The sequence below is a fragment of the Pseudonaja textilis genome, chromosome 6 (assembly GCF_049901715.1).
Source record: "Pseudonaja textilis isolate UNSWEBS1 chromosome 6, rPseTex1.2, whole genome shotgun sequence".
NCBI lineage: Eukaryota > Metazoa > Chordata > Lepidosauria > Squamata > Elapidae > Pseudonaja > Pseudonaja textilis.
The window spans coordinates 45,704,610-45,726,076 of NC_141995.1; the positions used below are offsets into that span (position 1 = coordinate 45,704,610).

The 21,467-nt window shown below is 40.5% G+C and overlaps 1 protein-coding gene across 4 annotated transcripts in view; it reads right to left on the reverse strand.

Annotated features, from left to right (window-relative positions):
- KCNIP4 (potassium voltage-gated channel interacting protein 4) overlaps window positions 1–21,467 on the reverse strand; it is a 267,695-nt gene that overhangs the window by 131,573 nt on the left and 114,655 nt on the right. The window contains exon 1 of one of the 4 annotated variants that reach the window (XM_026699756.2): window positions 2,149–2,472. The exons of the other annotated variants lie outside the window; for them this stretch is intronic. Coding sequence (XP_026555541.1) covers window positions 2,149–2,248 — 100 coding nt within the window. The 5' untranslated portion in view covers window positions 2,249–2,472. Of the gene's footprint in view, window positions 1–2,148; window positions 2,473–21,467 lie in introns of those variants that run through there. 4 annotated transcript variants of the gene reach the window in all.

The following is a 21,467-nucleotide window of genomic DNA, read 5'->3' on the forward strand; positions in this document are numbered from 1 at the left end:
AAGCATTCAACCTTTAAACATTTTTCCCCATTAATCCTTTTTCTTGCATTTGGGACTAAGTGCTGGTTAATTCCCTTCTCTGTCTCGCTCAGACATGACCTGTTTGTTAGCCTATTAATAGAACCCCATGTAATGAAGTATTAGAAAGATATATTAGAAAAAAAATGCTTTGTAATTCTAACGTAACTCAACTCTAGAGTAGTACTGCAACTTTCTGGACTCCAGAAGAAAATACATTTGTCTGCAATAAATATAACATCTCCATGTAGTTTTAGAATAGATAGAATTCTATATTGGCCAAGTGTGATTGGACACACGAGGAATTAGTCTCGGTGCGAATGCTCTCAGTGTACATAAAAGGAAAGATACATTCGTCAAGGATCAAGAATCATAGGGTGATTTCTTTGCAAATCATTTCCTTGCAAAAACACCAAAATGTTTTCTTATCAAAGAACTCATGGGTTTAACTGCACTTTTCCCTCCACTTGTTACATCATTGAATCACACTTGCATGAATTTTGGATGCTACCAAGAACACAGCAAGGGAGAAGGTCTCTACAGAGTCCCAAAAGTGCTTTTTTTTTTTCAAGAGGCAGCTGGACTTTCTGGTTTTTCTTTGAAGACCTTTCGCTTCTCATCCAAGAAGCTTCTTCAACTCTGCCTCTTGAAAAAGCACCTTTGGGACAACCACGACTTGGATGACCGAGAATCTCCACAGACATACATCTGTAGAGCGGAGTTTCTAAACCTTAGCAACTTCAAGATGTGTGGACTTCAACTCCCAGAATTCCCCAGCCATATATCTTAAAATTGTCAAGACTGAGAAAGAGATCGCAACTGCTCACCCCTAGTTCAGAATTTCCATGGTCTAAATATGGTCCTGTACCACCAACATTTTCCTACAAAATGAAAGAAGGGCTTGTTATGGCAGAAATGGAAGCCAACAGAGATATCGGACAGCTGGTTCCTCCAACAACTCCTTGTCTAAGCTTAGGCAAACTAATCGGGGGACACGGAAAAGTAGAGGATTGATGTTGAGTGGCAATAAGTAGTCCTGACTATTTGAATTTTGCAAGGGCACTGAAAAAAAGTGACTTATGACCATTTTTCACGACCATGAGGAAGCATCATCGTCCCTAAGATGTAGCTGATCATTATGCCTTTTTTGTAGCTTTCCTAAATGTTCAAAACTCAACAAACAAACAAAAACTGCACTGAGAGCATTTTTTTCCATAAGTTAATATGAATAATTCACATGTTTACTCTTGTAAGAGTTATAATCTTTTCTTGAAAGGTTATATAAATGGACAACCCCAACCACACGGAGAAATTTACATTTTGCCAGTTTTGTTTTGAGCAGTTAAAATTGGAAGCTGTCATTTAGATGGACCACAAGATCTTGGTGTGTCATTCAGAGCTACAATCCATACAGAGGCAAGTCAAAGAGATATATTCTTAAATGGTATCCAGGGACCTGTACTAAGAACTTTGAAAAATGTGACAAAATCCATCTTTCAAGGTAATTTCCATACTCTGATGATTCTCTGCATATATTAAAAGCACAGATGTTTTTGAGCTGTTTTACAACTTGAAAAACAACAGGAAAAAAGGAGTATTTTTCTAAAATCTAAATGATTCCCCCCCCTCAAAGCATGAATTCTTGGAAAGAGATAAAAAGTCGGATGCACCCAGAAATACCTCAAACTCTTAACTGTGAAAAGAATTTCCCCCCAACCTATTGATAGAATAATTCTACAAAACCTTTACTTCCCTGGAATATTATGTTTGTTAAAGTAGAGCACAGTTCAAACCTCTGCTTTTCCCCATCCTTCCTCTCTCATTACCCAACATAACACATTCCTGTTAATCCAAATCTTACACAAGTATTTGTGCACAGCTAGCGAGGATCTTAGCCAAAGTTCTCTTCTCTTCTCACCACACCCCCTTCCTTCAAAGCCCTTGAGAACATCTCCTGTCACAGGGCTTTCTTCAAGACGTACAAGAAGACAGCAACACTTGAATATCCAGTCTGAAAAATTCCTTGGAGGAGGAGCAGATTAAAAATATATATATATGAAAAGTTCTCTTCACAGATACCCTTCGAGATTCAGAAAACCCACCGTTATTTTTAGGAGCCATGCCCCTTACCTTCAAAGCCAGAATCGATGAGCCCAAATTGTTCCAGCACTTTCACAAAGAGGACAATCATAACCAGCACAGCTATCATCTCAAGTCCTTCCAAGTTCATGATGCTTCAAGTCATGCCCTACCCCAGCTATGGAGGAAAGAAGTCATATTGTGCCTGGACTTCCGAGTGAAGCCATGGAGCCCCTTTGAGAGGTGGAGAGCCTCGGAGAGGAAAAGTGGAGGAAAGCAAAGGGAAAGAGAAGGAAGACGACCGAGGAGGAGTTGACTGACAGGGAGGTGAATGTCTTCGATCGACCCTAACGGAGTCCAGAAGTAGCAGCCAGATTAAAGTCTCTGGCTTGATAGGATAATCCGTTCGCTCACCAGCCCATTCCAGCACAGCCATAAGGTCCAAGAGGTCATCCCAAAAACGCCCTTTGTAGAATGCGATCCACCTTGAAGTAATAGCTGAACATCTGGGAACAATCTGTCTCTCTCTCTCTCTCTCTCTTTTTATTTTGGTTCCTCCCTTCTCTACTAGCAGCTCAGAGCTAATAGCAAAGCATCATTGTGGATATTTAGTTGCCTGGGAAACTGAAGCTACCTAATAGGGGATCCTCACACAGGATGTTTAGAAGCTAACCTTTGAAAGTACGATTCTAAATAAACAAATAGTGAAGCGTTTGCCACCAGATCTTAAAACACAAAGGGCGCTAACTTTCCTTACAAGCTACTCTACAGGCAACTGTTTATTTGATACAATAGGGTGGCAGTTGGGCAAACTGTCTTCAAATTCCAGGTGGCATCGAGAAGATCATTTTATAGCTGCTATGTTAGTGAAATAAGATTATTTCATGGACCCCAAATCCAGCATGAAACCCTGATGAAGATGGTTGTACTTTCTGGTTCTCTCAAACAATATCACAAGATTTATGCATTTGCATTTGAAGCCTGACGATTTGATACTCCAGAAAATAAGCTTCTTGACATCAGAAGGACTACTGCGTAACAGGTACGTCTTTTGTTTCACTTTAAAGCATTTAATAAAATGAAAAAAAATGCTGAATGAATAGAAACTAAACTGTTTCTTTTAACTGTTACAGAAGCTGTTATGTTAACTATTACAGAACCTGTATGAGTTGAGTTGAGAAGCTAAGAAGAAGTGGATGATGTTAAGTCCACCCTAAAACCCACACGGATTGTAACCTGGAAAGTTAAACAAACAAATTCATTCCATATTGTGGCTAAAAAATATATATATAATTAAATGACAGCATTCATGAAGTCTCCAGAATTCATGCTTGATTTTCAGGTGTTTCCTCAGTGCAGAAACAAACCTGTGAAACAGGGGAGCAATTGGTCAATTTCTTTTGTGACCAGGGATACAGAGATATTGTTTCAGCTCACAGGGAAGAGAGCTTTCTCATTATATCAGGTAGATCATTGACCCACACAGGAAGGGCTATTTCTAGCAAGAACCTTTAGGAGATAATGACTCCCATATTAAGTCTGGTCATTTGGACTGCTGAGGTTTAGCAATGTTGGGGAGAAATTGCCTCCCAACTCCTATTTTAGCCCAACTTTCCAAAGAACAGCCTCGGTCTAACTGGAATTGGCCCAGGAAAGCCATGTTTTACTTCTGACCTCAACCATCACTGAAGATGCTGACTGACACATATGTCTACCTACAAGGCAGGACCATCAACTTCCATCCAGCATCAACACTCTTATGAGTTCCAGGTAGAAAAATCATCTAAAGAAATCTCAGGTCCCAGACAGAACTATAATTCTTAGCACCTAGGAGGAAATCTGTTTCCACTAAGGTTGCCGTATCTTGACCACAAAACTCCAAGTGACGCTCTGTGTGGTCTTCTACTTTTCTGAAGGTTTTCAGCTCCAACAGCTACTAGATATTATTTTTATTGCTATTTACAACAGGACATCAGCATTCTGAAGTTCACACATTTTAAAGTTGTTGAGATGGGTAAACACCAGATGTGGTCATTAGAGAGATAATATAAAATGTATATTTCTATATTTATTTGAATAGATCTGCCAAGCAAATTGTAAACAGATGGAGTCATCTTTACTATACTTGCTACCGCTACATTTTCAGACTAACATTCGCTAACAATTTCAGCTACCAATTATGTTTATCCTTCCCTGCAGCAAAATTGTGCAAGTCACTGAAATGTTTTCAAATAAAGAGAAATAAAAATGAACTTGAGTGAGAGAGAGTGAGAAATTGAATTAACAGTTCAATGTTTCTCAAAAAAAAAAAAAGATTTGGAAAGCATTACTCGTTAACTCAGCTTTAGACTCAGACACAGAGAGGGAAAGGGAAAGAGAGAGGGAGAGAGAGCGTGCAATAATAATAACAGAATAATAGAATAACAGAGCTGGAAGGGATTTGGTTCTTGTTATGGACTCCAAAGACACAGAAAGTTGGAGTTAATGTATCCTGATAGCTGTGATGGAGATCTTACTAATCTGATTTTACTACCTAAAAATGACCCATCTTTATGGGGATCTTACACTCCATCACTAAGTGTGGCTTAGACCACAGTCCTCAACCATTAATGAAATGTCTGCAAGAAAACAAGCAAGCTCAGAGAGCACCAAGAACGTTTTTAACCACGATTCTTTTTAAACTTTCCTTTCTGCCCTACTGTGGCTCTCCTAAATTAAGTCAGATAAACATATATTTTGGAAGAATTAAACATTGATGATCCAATTGTCTACTCTCAAATAATTAATAACATGTTACGCTGTGGATTTTTTAAAAAATGGAGGAAAAACCTGAAGTCCAATGTTAACGGAGCAGAGCCAACAGAGCAGAGCCACCATAGAGTCTAGAAAAGGGGTGCTTATTTTGTTAATCCACAAATGCCAAGACATTTTGAATTTATAACTGAAAGCTGTTTATTGCTTGGACAGCACTTTAAAAAATATAGATTAGAAGAATAGTGAATTTGGAGGGACTAGATTTAAACATTTAGACCATGGATAGAATGTTTATCACACTAATTTCCTAGCCCATAATCATCACCAAAATAGGAAACACTGTTATGAATATAAGATGGGAATAACTAATAAAATTGATATGACTAATGAAAGATTTTGGAAGTGATATATGACAGATTGTTACTGAAACAGGACTGTTATCTGAATTTAGGTTGGCTCTGGTTCTAGGTCCATCTAAGTCAACATTCCAGGTTACTCAGGGACCTTACAGATGGGAAGTATTCAAGGACACCACTATCTGATGAAACCCTGATAATCTGATTTTTCTATTAACCTGTCCAGGCTCCACTGAAAGCTGCCCACACAAATTTCTTGCAGTGAATTCCACAATTCCATTCCTGCTGGTCATGAATCTCCTTGAGTTCTAACTAACAGTGTGATAAAAGATTGATGCCAGCAAGTTCAGGCCCTAACTTGGCCTTTGGGGCTGTGAAAAGTTCCATAAGAAACCACAACCTGGAGAGCTGAACTGGTGAGAGCTGAACCACAGAAGACACGCATAAGTACTTCTAAAACATCTATAGGTAAAAGTAAAGGTTCCCCTCGCACATACATGCCAGTCGTTTCTGGCTCTAGGGGGCGGTGTTCATCTCTGTTACAAAGCCAGCGCTGTCTGAAGATGTCTCCGTGGTCATGTGGCCGGCAGGACTAAACGCCGAAAGGCGCATGGAATACTGTTCCCTTCCCACCAAAGGGCTCCCTATTTTTCTACTTGCATTTTTTTACATGCTTTCGAACTGCCAGGTTGGCAGAAGCTGGGACCAGGAATGGGAGCTCACTCCATTACGTGGTGCTAGGATTCGAACCGCTGAACTGTCGACCTTTCTGATCAACAAGCTCAGCGTTTTAGCCCCTGAGCTACTGCGTCCCTATAAACTGCTTAGAGGGGGCTATTCAACTTTTTTTACTACCGGTTCTGTGGGCATGGCTTGGTGGGTGGGGCAGGGGAAGGGTACTGTAAAATCTCTGGTTAGAGGTGGCATTTGCTGGTTCTCTGAACTACTCAAAATTTCCGCTACCAGTTTTCCAGAACTGGTCAGAACCTGCTGAATACCCACCTCTGCTATAAAGCGCTATAAAGCGGTATATAAGTCTAAGTGCTATTGCAACTTGCTAAGGGACTAACTCATTTGCAAAGATGCCCAGCCTTTAAGAAGCTGTTTTCTGTGTCAAACTGAGATCCATCCAAAAGTATAAAATCTATTTACAAGAAGCCAACGTTCATGTCTGTCTTTGTGTAAAGAAAGACGTTACAATGTGTTGTTTTCCTAACTTTGTGCTTAATTCTAGTATTTTACTTAATTCAGCCCCTGCTGTTTTCCTGGCTGTTATCTTGGTCTTTCCCCATTAACTTTTCCATGGTTCAGTTGGTTTATTTTCATTAAGCAGAGTATCACTCCATCAGTTCCCTTGTTCTAAACAGCCATTCTGAATTCAGCCTCTTAACTCTCCCGAAATCAAATTTTCTTTCCATTATGAATTTTTGCATTCTATCTGAAGGATTGCAACACCCACAAAAACACCCAGATTTAATCTACTTAATCCTAGAGCACAAACACAGCGCAAATCTGACATCAATGTGATCTTGAAAAATGACCAAGACGCCACTGTGTAAATCTGTCCACCTTTTCCTGTAGTTTAAATTGATTTGAATAAAATATACATAAAAATGATCCTTGGGCAACATATTTCAAAAATGACAGTGTTATTGCTGTGCTGCAAATTGTTATATTATACAGAGATTTTTTTTCTTTTAGTTTCTGTATTTATAGTTTAAATGTATATTTTAATCTCTCCCTCTATAGAAGCAAAATACCCCTCACACATCACAAAATCTCCAGAACCATAAAGCCTACAAACTTGAAATTTGGCACCTCTTGGCTTTTAGAGGCTCACTAAGAAATTTTTTTTTGAAATGACCATCAGAGCATTAGTATTTATTCATATATTATGGTTATGGTTATGGTTATGCTCTGATGCTAAGGAGTTCTACTCTCCCTCCCCACCTGGAAAGAAATCTCTTCCAAAGGCAAAACACAAGCAGAGGAGTTTCTGTTTCACTTTCACTTTCACAGCAGCAAACAGCTTTAGTACAGAACAGTTGAGCTAAGCCACACCCAGGCTCCTTGCTGTCTCCTTCTTGCTCACACAGCAAACACTGGTTTGGTTTCCCTCAACTCTCACCCACACTGACAGGATGCTAGCCAGATGAATACCCATGGATGCTGGGTGGCAGAGGAACATTTTTCCCCCTTATTTTCCTCCCCAAAAACTAAACTTAAGTTTCGTAGCAAAGCACGGGTATTGAGCTTGTTAATTATACAGGTGAAACTCAAAAAATTAGAATATCGCGCAAAAGTTCATTTATTTCAGTAATGCAACTTAAAAGGTGAACCTAATATATGAGATAGACTCATTATATGCAAAGCAAGATAGTTCAAGGTGTGATGTGTCATAATTGAGATGATTATGGCTTAAGCATAGCTCATGAAAACCCCAAACCCACAATCTCAGAAAATTAGAATATTGTGAAAAGGTTCAATATTCTAGGCTCAAAGTGTCCCACTCTAATCACCTAATTAAGCCGTAACACCTGCAAAGTGTTCCTGGGACTTTAAATGGTCTCTCAGTCTGGTTCAGTAGGAATCACAATCATGGGAAAGACTGCTGACCTGACAGTTGTGCAGAAAACCATCATTGACACCCTTCATAAGGAGGGAAAGCCTCAAAAAGTAATTGCAAAAGAAGTTGGATGTTCTTAAAGTGCTGTATCAAAGCACATTAATAGAAAGTTATGTGGAAGGGAAAGGTGTGGAAGAAAAAGGTGCACAAGCAGCAGGGATGACCGCGGCCTGGAGAGGATTGTCAGGAAAAGGCCATTCAAAAGTATTGGGGACTTTCACAAGGAATGGACTGAGGCTGGAGTCAGTGCATCAAGAGCCACCACACAGAGGCAGATCCTGGACATGGACTTCATAAGTCGTATTCCTCTTGTCCAGCCGCTCCTGAACAACAAACAACATCAGAAGTGTCTTACCTGGGCTAAAGAAAACAGACCTGGTCTGTTGCTCAGTGGTCCAAAGTCCTCTTTTCTGATGACAGCAACTTTTGCATCTCATTTGGAAACCAAAGACCCAGAGTCTGGAGGAAGAATGGAGAGGTACACACTGCAAGGTGCTTGAAGTCCAGTGTGAAGTTTCCACAGTTTGTGTTGATTTGGGGAGCCATGTCATCTGCTGGTGTTGGTCCACTGTGCTTCCTTAAGTCCAGGGTCAAAGCAGCCGTCTACCAGGAGATTTTGCAGCACTCATGCTTCCTTCCACAGACGAGCTTTATGGGGATGCTGACTTCATTTTCCAGCAGGACTTGGCACCTGCCCACACTGCCAAAAGCACCAAAACCTGGTTCAATGACCGTGGGATTACTGTGCTTGATTGGCCAGCAAACTCGCCTGATCTGAACTCCATAGAGAATCTATGGGGCATTGCCAAGAGGAAAATGAGAGACATGAGACTGAACAATGCAGAAGAGCTGAAGGCCGCTATAGAAGCATCCTGGTCTTCCATAACACCTCAGCAGTGCCACAGGCTGATAGCTTCCATGCCACGCCGTATTGAGACAGTAATTGCTACAAAAGGGTTCCAAACCAAGTACTGAGTACATATGCATGCTTATACTTTTCAGAGGACCGATATTGTTCTATGTACAATCCTTGTTTTATTGATTGCATGTAATATTCTAATTTTCTGAGATTTGGGGTTTTCATGAGCTGTAAGCCATAATCATCTCAATTGAGATAAATCACGGTTTGAACTATCTTGCTTTGCATGTAATGAGTCTATCTCATGTATTAAGTTCACCTTTTAAGTTGCATTACTGAAATAAATGAACTTTTGCACAATATTCTAATTTTTTGAGTTTCACCTGTATTTGTTATTCACTTCTTGGAGTTGTAAGATGAACCATGTCCATTAATTTCAGCACAGTCTTTCAAAGTCATTTAGGAGACTTGCAAACTATCCATTTATTTAAAATGATTATTTGTTGTTGTTTTTCTCTTAACTGCTTTCTACGGCTGGTGAATCTCTTTTAATTTACATTATATTTTTACCATGCAAAGCCTCCTTCATTTCTTATAGCTTTTTGATATTGGGCACCATTGGAAGACAGAGGAGAAATAAGGAAAATAAATAAATAAATGACTAATGGCTTCTCTCCTCCCTGCCCCTCCTGTGGACTAGGAGCATGAAAAACAGAGAGTTGAACCCAAACCAGAACTAGATGGCAATATAGGTATTCCTCAAGTTATGACCACAGCTCAGCCCAGAATTATGACCACAAATCTCTGTTGCTAAGCAAGACAGAAAAAAAATCCCAAACTGCTCTGGAATTCTACAAGTTTTCTCTTTGGAATTTTGTTCCACGCCTGCTTTCCATCCCTTCTGTTCTGGGCCTGTTTCTCTGCTGCGCATAGAGAGAAGAACCATCTAGCTGCAAATCAACGGTTTGCATTGTAAAAATGATTCCCCTCCCCTCCTTATTCTGATTCTGAGAGCGGGTAGAAGAGGTAAATGGAGCAATCCCTTATCCTCTAATGTTGCCCCAATGATTTCTCTCTGAGATAATTCTTTTACAATTAATCTGCTTTTCGAAGAAGGCCCGGGAGAACGGTGCAATAAACCATCTTTTCCCCCAAAGCTACAGATTATATGAACTGTTTTGAAGTTCCACTTCATTTTTATTTTATTTTTTTCTGGGGTTTGTTTAGTACAGAGCAGCTGCCTGCATGTGTACAACTCCCACTGCAGTGAGGGGAAATAAGTCCAAGGAGCTTAGCAATCACATAAAATTGTGATCCAATAGATTAAAAAAAAAACAAAACACCTCTTTGTTGCAACCTATTATCTTTTTTTTCACCTCGTAGAAAGTTTTTAAGAAGAGATTGGACAACCATTTGTCCGAAATGCTATAGGGACAGTGGGTTGGACTAGAAGACCTCCAAGGTCCCTTCCAACTCTGTTATTCTGTTATTTATGTTAGCCTCCACCATCTAGTTTATGCCACTTGGGAACAGAAGAAGCTGTTCTGCATAGATCAAATTAGGATGCCTCACTGTGACAAATTTTGAACACGGGAGTTCAAAAGAATAATTCAAGAGATAGCAGGTTATGAAAAAGTGATGTATGTCTCTGAAGGATCAGCTTTGAAAATACTCTGCATTGCATTTAATGCCTTGTGGAGTTGAGTTTCTCTTCAGCCACATCTTCCTCCAATTGATCCAAAATTAAACACATATTTAGAGACTTACTAGTGCTAGCAAATCTCTGTGTACCCATGGCTGTGTGTGAGAGAGACAAATCTCTGGACTACATTTAGTTACAAATCCCACATTCTGGATGCCAGAAGCATCTTAAAGAATTAATTTGGGAAAAATGAGTGCTTGCAATCCACTATGGCAAAATAAGAGGCAAATCTCCTTGGCAGTCATTTTGGCAAACAGATTCCCCATCTAATTTCAAATTTTCAAATCCAGTCTGCCCCAGAACTTTGGCCTACCATTAGATTAATTTGATGTGTGAACCCTATCCTATTCTGTTCAACCCTACCCCTATTGAGTTCATACCCAATCCACTAATGTTTAAAATTATATCTAAATCGACCTAGCCTTTAAAAACGTATTAAAATTAACATATATTCAAGAAAACAATATACCTATGAACCTTTTCATTTTTCTTTGCCTTAATTAGTCACCATTGTCCATGTAATAATTCTACAACTTTTTACCTGCCTTACTACAGCTGCATACACCCATTAAGCACCTTTTGTGGCCACAAACCAGAGCCACAGACCACCAAGACTCAAGAGCTCATTCATAACATTTCTTCTAGCCTTCATGGGCCCTGTGTGATGAATATCGTGCCCACCTCCCACCAGGGATCCATTGACCAAAGGTTGAGAAAAAAGCTAGAGCCCACTGCAACTACATAGCCAGAAAGGCATTAGGAGTTGTTAACCTAATCCTGAGTAGCTTTTTCTCTGGTAATATTGTACTACTAACAAGAGCATACAAAACATTTGCTGGATCAATTCTCGAATACAGCTCACCTATCTGGAACCCGCATTGCATATCGGACATTAACACAATCGAGAGTCCAGAGATATTTCACAGGAAAACTTCTCCATTCCTCTACTTGTAGCAGAATATCTGATGCCCCCAGACTTGAAATTTTAGGCTTAGACAACCTAGAACTACGGCGCCTTCGGTCCGACCTAAGTATAGTACATAAAATTATATATTACAATGTCCTACCTGTCAATGACTACCTTCAACTTCAACCACAACAATACATGAGAGCACACAATAGATACAAACTCAAGGTAAACCACATCAAACTCGATTGCAAGAAATACGACTTCAGCAACAGAGTGGTCAACGCCTGGAATGCTCTACCTGACTCTGTGATTTCTTCGCCAAACCTCCAAACACTTTAACCTCAGACTATCCACTGTTGACCTCACCCCATTCCTAAGAGGTCTGTACGGGGCGTGCATATGCACACCAACGTGCCTACTGTCCCTGTCCTAAAGTTCCCCTTTTATTCGTATCCATTTCATGTATTCATAATCATGTTTATATTTATATCTGTTATCTAATGCATCCTTGACAAACAAACGAATAAATAAATAAAATAAACCATTGCTTTAGGTCACCGTGGAGTCACTTCAGCCATTTTCTGGGACATCAGCAAATCAAACCAGCTGTTCAGCAGATGTGGAGCAACAGAAGGACAGCTAAAAGATTTTCTTGACTCTTAGCTATTTTGGGCACAGTTCACACATCTCTAACTGTCTGGGGCTGATGGAGGTTGGAGCAGAAGCTTTCTGCCAGGAGTTGGAGAAGGTTGGCTGGAACAGAATGGAAGGGGAAATTTTGTTTTGGGGATCTTGGAGTCTTAGTGGACAACCAGCTAAATAGGAGCCAGCAGCGTGCAGCAGGGGCTGAAAAAGCTAATACAATCCTGAGTTGCATTAACAGAGGGATACAATTGCAATCAAGCAAGGTACTACTACCACTCTATAAAGCCCTAGTAAGGCCACACCTAGAGTCCTGCATCCAGTTTTGGTTACCACACTATAAAAAAAGATGCTGAGGCTCTAGAAAAAGTGCAGAGAAGAGCAACCAGGATGATTAGGGGACTAAAACATATGATGAACGGTTGCAGGAACTGGGCATAGCTAGTCTAGTGAAGAGAAAGACCAGGGGAGACATGATAGCAATGTCCCAATATTTGAGGGAGGGGCTGCCACAGAGAGGAGGGGGAGTCAAGCTATTTTCTAAAGCATTCGAAGGTCAGACAAGGAATAATGGATGGAAACTGAAGAAGGAAAGATTCAATCTGGAAATAAGGAGAAACTTTCTGACAATGAGAACAATCAACCATTGAAACAGAAGTTGACTTCGGAAGTTGTGGGAGCTTTGTCACTGGAGGCTTTCAAGATGAGACTGGATTGCCATCTGTCAGAAATGGTGTACGGTCTCCCGCTTGGGCGGGGGGTTGGACTAGATGACCTACAAGGTCCCTTCCAACTCTGATTATCTGTTATCTGTTAGTTGCTTCTGAAAGTCCACGCTTCATCTTTCCTTTCTGTGGACAAATCATTAGCAGAAGGCACACTGGGAGGAACAATATGGCTGAAGAGAACTGAAGATATTTCAGATCGTCCACTCTTCTCTCCCCGTATGATATTTTAAATCACCATCAATCCATGTGTGACAGCACGTTTTCAGAAAAAAGATGAATTGTTTGGTGTTACATGTTGCAGTTCTCTGTGACATGAAAGGTAAAAAAGTAACTATGAGCAAAGCGCAATTCCTAGCAATTCCATGAATCTGTAGTTGTCTTAGCAACAATATGGAAATAATTTAATGCTGCCTTTCTCTAGGATGATTTTTCAACGTCCCAGTCTTAGCTTGGAGCCAAGGGATGTTCTCAGGGTGTTCCACCCAAGTGTTAACCAGTTTAATCCTGGTTAATCCTGTCCTTGAACTTCTGGACACAAGCAGGGTCATCCTGGGGCTGCCATCATTTCCCATAACCGCATTAATTCATATCCAGTGAAGGAGCCTCAAGAGACAGAGAAAAAGCACCTTCCTCAAATGAATTCAGAATCTCAGAGGAAAAGAACGTAATTCTCTTTGAAAGGCCAACATGTTCAGGAATAACTTCTTCATATATTTTTCTAGCAGAAAAACTGGGCCTAGAAACTTGTTCCCAAATGTCCAATAATTCAGGGTTTTCTCAACTGAGCAACTGTTGCTTTTTGTGATAATTATTGTCTACTACCAGACAGCGATGAAACAGCTATATATTAAAGAAGAACATCTCAAAGAAAGGTAAGCAAAAAGATTAGAGGGTATTTCAGAAAAATAAACCACATACTTGCTTTATCTTTTTGACTGCCTTCTTTAGTCGCTATAGTCTAATTCTCTAGCCAAGAACAACGCTCGCCAAGTTACCAGCTTTTTACAGCACACAGAAATGGAGATGAAAGGACATGTTTCTCATACAGGCAGTCCTCGACTTACAACAGCTCATTTAGTGCCCATTCAAAGTTACAATGGCACTGAAAAATGGTACTTATGACCGTTTTCCACACTTAACCAGTGGAACAACTTGCCTTCAGAAGTTGTGGGTGCTCCATCATTGGAGGTTTTTGTTGTGGTTAGCTGGCAGCAGGTGTGGATGGCTGAGGAGAGCAAGGACTCAGATGAGGGGCCAGGACCATTAGGGAGCTGCCTTCAGAGAATGTGGGGGCTGGCAACAGCAATGAGGAGGCTCCCGAGGAGCCTGTGCCAAGTGCGCATGCGCGAAGGGCTGCTTGCAGGAAAGAGCAGTTACAACAGCACAGGTGACTCAGGAGTAAGGCTGCAAGGTAATGGCCCCTCCCTCAAGAAGTGAAACAAACCTTCTTTGCAGAAGGCAAAGACATTTTGAAACTCAGCCTCGTGGACATTTGAAGATTCTTGTGTTGTAAACTATTTCTTCTCTGTTGGTTTTTGGAAGTCTTGCCAAAACTTGGCAAGGTTCTTTCTTGTCGGAGCTAATTAGTTGGAAGCAGCCTTTTATCTGTGAAGAAACAGGATTCTTAGGGGAAACATAAAAAGGTTGTGCTGTTGCCTTTGTCTTGTGTTTGCTCTCTTGGAAACAGGTTTGGGTCAGAACAGTTTTTAAGAAGAGTCTGGAATGGTATAGGGCTTCCTGCCTGAGCAGGGGTGGGACTAGAAGACCTCCAAGGCCCCTTCCAGCTGCATGCTGTTTGTGTTGATTAAATTATCCTAGGTCAGACACATTGTGTGCAGTCCTAGCGCTCTAGAAAAGGCTCTAACAGAGGGAAAGATAGAAGGAAACAGAAGAAGAGGATAACCAGCAGTCGGGTGGGTGGAAAGGGATGATGAGTATATCATGAGGACATCATGGAGAAAATAGCTCAAGATGGTCGCTAAGAGTTGACACCAACCCAAAGGCACCTAATGATGAATCCGTCAGTGTGAAGGCTGAGCTCTGCAGAGAAGAAGAGCTTGGTGTGGCCATTACGAGAAACATCTGATACAACAGACCATCGTGAAGATTGGTAGGTCCTCCTTAACTTGGAGCAGAAGGAAAAGCTCTTCAGCCTTCTTGAATTCTTGCTTCATCGAGAGGCAGGGCAAACGCCCTGGCAACTCAGAAAAACTTACAATTCTCTTCTCCTTCAGACTGCCAAGTTCAAAAGGGGCATTAGGTGATTGCTATGAAAGGAGCAATACCAACAGGGGTGAAGTATTCACAAAAAGAATTCGGTTTTATTTCCATCCAGGCTTCAAAAGGCCCCAATGGAAAGCCTTCTGGGGATCTTTAAAATTTCAAAACATCCCAGGCACCCAGGAATCCTTTCAAAAAGATCTGAAAGAAAGTGGCATTACTCTTTTATCTCTCTCTCTCTCTCTCTCTTTGCCTGCCCTGCTTTTATTTTTTTATTTTTTCTCATAATGCTATTTATTCTCCTCAGGCAGCCATATCCACCGACACTTAACCACGTTCTGGTTTAAAGAAGCTGCAAAGCAACCTATCCATTGTAGAGACATCGCACATAATAATCATTTATCTTTGAAGCTGCCGGACAACTTTGTAGATAAATTTCTTAATGATGAGGAGAACCCACTGTTATTTCTCATAGGATTGAGATAAGGATTCTCCCTCTGAAGGAACTTAGAAAGAACAAATCAATATTATTATCACCACCATCACCACGGGTTGTATTGTAATTATCTGGAGCCAAAAACAGCCATCGGTTTTACTCCATGAAGTTGGTCTTTTTACACGTCCTGCATGTTCCGTTCATCACTAGAAACCTTGCCCAATACGGGAAGATAAATAGACAGATACAGATACAGATTAACAGAGTTGGAAGGGACCTTGTAGGTCATCTAGTCTAACCCCCCACCCAAGCAGGAGACCCTACACCATTTCTGACAGATGGCAGTCCAGCTTCTTAAAAACTTCCAGTGATGAAGCTCCCAGAACAGATTTTTCTTAAATTTCTTATTAGAAAAGGTGCAACTTTTATTTTTCACTATGAAAAGTTCCATGTGGCATGAGGGCCCTTCATTAAAAAAAAAACAAAAAACTTAATGGCTCATGGAAATCCAATCGAAAATGTTAGGTGCCATAAAATAATTAGAGACATACCTTTTCAAAATTCTTTTGGGCCTGTTGCCTGCAAAGGTGTAAGCACACCTGGCCTGATAGCTTCCATATTTGAGCTGTCAGACAAGAGACAGTGCTGCCATTTTGTACCATGCCACATAAACCACCAGCTAAAATGCATGTTTTAATTAATCCTCAAACGAGCAGGAGATCTGACAACCTCTAAATGGTACATTAAACATGACATTCTCCCACGATATCCAGACTGACTAAATGAAAGAGAAGTTTTTAATTTTATTTTTTAACTTCCAGCTTAGTACATGGGAAGCTTATTCCTTTGACATCATCAGAATACTGCACAGCAATGAAAAAACTAGAAGACTGTGAAGTTTTTGTAAAGGCCAATATAACACAGACATGAAGATACTATTTGTTCCAGAATTATATTGTTTGTAATTTCATCTGCGAAATGTGGAATTTCTTTGTGGGGTGGAATGAAGGTACTAATAATATCAGAAAGTGCTTCAATTGCAAGGAAAAGATAATTTGACTTGGATTTTGGTATTCAGTAATAACATATTTCTTCTTGCGATCTAATTTAATTTATTTTAATTTATTGATCAGAGCGTAACTTGATGAATGTACCAAACTAATTTGCTTAAATATGCACACAGATATCAATTTTCTGCAGAAAGCGCTGTTTGCAATATGTTAAAACTTTTATTTGAAAAAGAAAAATAAGACTTTTCTCAACCTACTTTCTCTCCTTTATAAACATTCAAAATTCTCATAAATCCACAGTCAGCTCCAACCAGTATTTAAGTGGTTACTTAGAGGTATCACTTTTCCTTAAGAAATTTTCCCTAAAATTAGACTTGGTTTGTCTGATTTCTGTCTGTAATTAGAAGACTAATTGTGCAAGTTCAACTTTTTTTGTTATTCTCTTACTTGGGGACAAGAAAACCTTGGCTTCTATCTTCTAAATTCAGAACAAAATTCTCACCTGAAATAGGTTTGGCAGGGTAGGAAAAAAATAGAAACAAATCCTCAAAATGCTATAAACAGAATCCACCTGGCAATATAAATACCAGGAAGATGATATTTACAAAGTCTCAGATCCGATGATCACAGTATAAACTTTAATCAGCAAATGAGGCTAAATTGATATTCATAAAACGCAGGGGAGCCCTTGGAGAAAGAAAAGGTTGATTGATTTTTGGATTTGTACTTAGTTCAGCTTTCTGCCCTCGCTTTTCACTCCTCATTTGCCAGTTCCAAAGCCATGCAGATCTATTCCAATTTATGCCACCAGTCAGGAAACCAGCTGCATTGACATATTCCTCTTTCAGTTTGCAACTGGAGGATGGCTGTCATGAACCTACCTACTTCTATTGGCTGTGCAATGCTATTTAAGTCCAGTCTGCGCTTCAAATTATGTGGGCTAAGAAGTTTCACACTGTAAAATATATTTTACCCATTGCAATTAGAGTGCTGTGAGCAAATTATGCAGGAGGGAAAGAGAGATGGTCCAAACCGTTCTGGCTCCCATGGTAACCCTCTCAATGACAAGGGAAGCAACTCCTTAACTCCAACTTTTGCTTCAGTGGCCAGCCAGCAAGCCACGAAAATGGGGTGAGGTTTCCACACTATTTATAGGACAATCCAGACCCTCTACAAACCAAGTTTTATTGTTTTCAAAAGGTGGTTTTATATGTTGTAAGCCACCTTGAGTCGCCATGGAGAATAGGCAGCAATACAAATCAAATAAATAAATAAATAAATACCATACCTAGACAGAGTGACTTGCTAATGGCAGTCACCAAATGGCCATTTCCTTTCAAAGAGAAAGCCTCAGTCTAACCAGCAAGGTTTGCCAAGGCTTTGACCTCAGGTGGAATAGACACAATGGACCATCAAAGAGCTGACTGGTCCAAAACACACACACACAAACACACCAGAGGTGGTGAATTCAGCAGGTTCTGACCAGTTCTGGAGAACCAGTAGTGGAAATTTTGAGTAGTTTGGAGAATCGGCAAATCTCACCTCTGACTGGAGATTTTACGATATCCTTTTCCTGCCATGCCCTCCAAGCCACACCCACAGAACCGGTAGTAAAAAAAAATTGAATCCCACCACTGACACACACACACACACACACACATATATATATACACACACAAACCTCTGTTAATCTAATCTAATGTAGAGGAAGGAAGGAAGGAGGGAGGGAGGGAGGGAGGCAGAAGAGGGGAGAGAGGTAGGTAGATAGGAAGGAAGGAAGAAAGGAAGGAAGGAAGGATGGAAGGAAGGAAGGAAGGAAGGAAGGAAGGAAGGAGAATTTTGGGAGTTGAAGTCCACAAGTCTTAAAGTTGCCAAGTTTGGAGGCCTCTGCTCACTTCTTTCCCGCCTCCAGCATCTTAAATTCTGTGTCCATAATCACCGGAGAGCCTATGTACCTATTGTAACCTATCATTTGATGCTTTTAGCTGCACTAGTCAGTAACCTGTTCACATTTCCCATCAATTGCAATTTCAAGTAAACTTTTTTAGCATTGCATAAAAGCACGTTTATGGTAGCCGAGGTGTTTGTGGCCAGAACAAGGATCAGGATCATTAACTCTGACTGGCTCCAAGCATCACTATTCTATTTGTTATTAGGCAAAGATGCTCCTTACCATGGCTACCCCCAGCCCATCTAGAGAAGCGAGGAAATACTCTGACCTTTTCTGGTTTGTGTGCCACCTTCCGTCCCAACTTCTATTTAATCGGGATTTTTTTTTTCACCTTTTGCCTTCTGCAAAGAAAACTGCTTAAAAACAGGGTTTTGCAGGGGACCGTCCAGTGGTTTCAAGGCACTGGACCATAACAAATCCACATTTAAGTGTCTGTCAACAGGACCTCAGCAGAATATCGAATAGATTTAAAAATCACTCGGTGTAATCCTTCTCACTCTGGGTTACAGTAAGATAAACATCAATATTTGATGTTAACTAAATCTAAATTTACATGCACATATGGATAACAAACTCCCGAAACCCCAGGTACTAACATTTGCATATCCTGGGGAGAAGGAGAGCAAAATCAATCAATCAATCAGACCAGAGCTGGAAGGGACCTTGGAGGTCATCTAGTCCAGTTCCCTGCTTGAAAAGGTCTTGAGTTGTATTTCCAACTACAGACCAGTTAGAACTTCCTTGCTTAGGGAAGTCTTCTCTAAGAGGTTACATGGAAGATCTTGGATATAAACTGTCAGGATTCAAAGGATCCTAATATCACCAAGGCTTTTTTTTTTTAAAAAAAATCTGATTCTTTTAACAGGGTCAACCAACTATTGAGTTCTGTCAGATCAGAAACCAGAGAATTCAATAACTGCAATATTAGTAAATTCAAAAGATAGTGGGAAGGCATCAGTCATGACAATAATAAGGCTTTGTTGCCTGATATCTGTAATTAACTCAATACATTCAATGAATCCAATTTTCTAAATTTGCATGATACACTACATGGCTGCTTAACATAGCCAATAGCACAATTAATGATTTCATTGCTTTTCTCTCCTTATTAAGTAATATTTCTTATTAAAGAAAACCCATTTTCTCAGCTACACTAGGCAAAGAATAACTTGAGGAATAACTTCAACCTTTGGGTATAAAATGCCACCCAAAATTCAGCAACAGAGGGCTGTTTTTCCCACTTATAATTTCCAAAGCTACACACGATGGGTAGGACACAGCTCTGGTAAATAAATAAAAATAAACAATAAATAAAACAAAAACCATGTTCTATTCTTCCTTTTAATGGATCTCAACCCAAATTACTCAACAAACAAAACAAGCCAATGTTGTGACTGAATCAGCAAGGTGGTGCAAATACAATTGTGCTATTTGAATTTGTGGGATTAATTTATGGGTTAAATACGGCCAATTAGTCACAATGTTGTGTTCTATTACTGAGGTTCTCCATATTGAGCAAGCTTCCAACTCCACCAAAGGATTTCTTCCAGAAGTGCACATAATTCATACTTGGAAAGCTGAACAAACAACAAGTCATGAAGCTACTCCAGTACTGCCAACATACTTTCTTCATGGTCAAAAGGGAAATGGATGCACAAATAAAAGGGGTGCCTGTGGGAATCCCTCAATATCAGGATTCATTGCAGAAACTGCCCTGTGTGAATTAGAACACCTTGCATTTCAAAACTACATGCCTACATTTTGGAGTTCCTACGTGGAAGACACAGTTGTCATCATCAAAAGAAATGCATTGAAAGACCTCCATCCCCTGCTGAACTCCATCTCCCCAGACATACAGTTCACAATGGAGAAAGCAACGGCTAGACAATTATTATTTTTAGATGTCCTTGTCAGCTGGCAGGAGGATGGAAGTCTGGAAAGTACGGGTTTATCACAAAGCCACCAACGCTCCAAGTATTCTTAGTTTCAGCAGTTACCATCCACTGTCACACAAAAAGAGCTGTGTCAGAAGACTACATGGAAGGGTGAGAACACACTGCAGCACCCGGCAGCTAAACAACTGGCTCAAAGGTACCCACAGGAACAATTCAGGCAGAATGGGTACCCACAAGCATTTAGGACAAGATGCCTACATGACATGCAAAGGAGAGAAAAGAAGACACAAGGTACAAGACACAAGGCACACCCTGCCATACATCGAAAACATTTTGGAAGCAGCAGAATGGAGGAAAAACCATACTGTCATGCCCTTGGAGTCTGACTCTGAGGGGGAGATTGAGTTGACAGGGAGTGGGAGTGTGGCTCCAGTGACTGTTGAGGAAACTGGGGATGGGCACAGTCCATCTGGGCATTCAGAAGAAGACCCGTGCCCTCCATCCTAGGGCACGCAGGGAAGAATGGAGAAGGGAGCAACATGGCTTACAGGAGAGAAAAGGGCCCTGGTCCCTTTCATTAGTTGCAGCTGGGAGAACAGGATATAAGAAGGGCATTTTAAATAGCTCTTTGCTGGAAGCAAAGCATGCTTTATCTTGGTCGAGGCTTATCTGGGTTTTGGCGTCTTCCAAACTGGTTGCTGCATTATCTTGTGGAAGTCTGCAATTTATCATTCTGGCCTGCTGTGTTAATGACTCCAGTGTGGTTTGTGTTGGGTTTTTTTATTTCTAATTATCTTTGCTTTTGGTTCAGACTGCATTTACATTCTTCATAGACTGTTTTTTTTTTGGAAGAGTTTGATATCAAGTCGAGATAATTGGAGATTGAGGCCTAAGTTGGAGGCATTAACGGGAATTTATTCTACTTTTGTGACTGTTATTTTTGTGTCTTGCCCCAGGTCAACAAGCATGCATTGCAAAGATTGCTTGGATGTGGGAGACACTTCCAATGTAATCTACCGGATCCCTTGCATAGATTGCCCCTCTGACTATATAGGAAAGATGGAGAGGAAGCTAACCACCAGATTGCAAGAACACCAGTGAGCAGTCAGATGAGGAGATCCAAGGACATCCATTCAGTTCAAACTACTAAGATTGTTGGCCGAGCAGATACAAAGATAGCCAGGGAAATGATTGAAGCCTGGGAAATAGACCCCTTGTTGGTCAATAGGAGTGCTGATTTACAACCAACTTATCAGGTACTGAGGACGTGAGGGCTTGGCA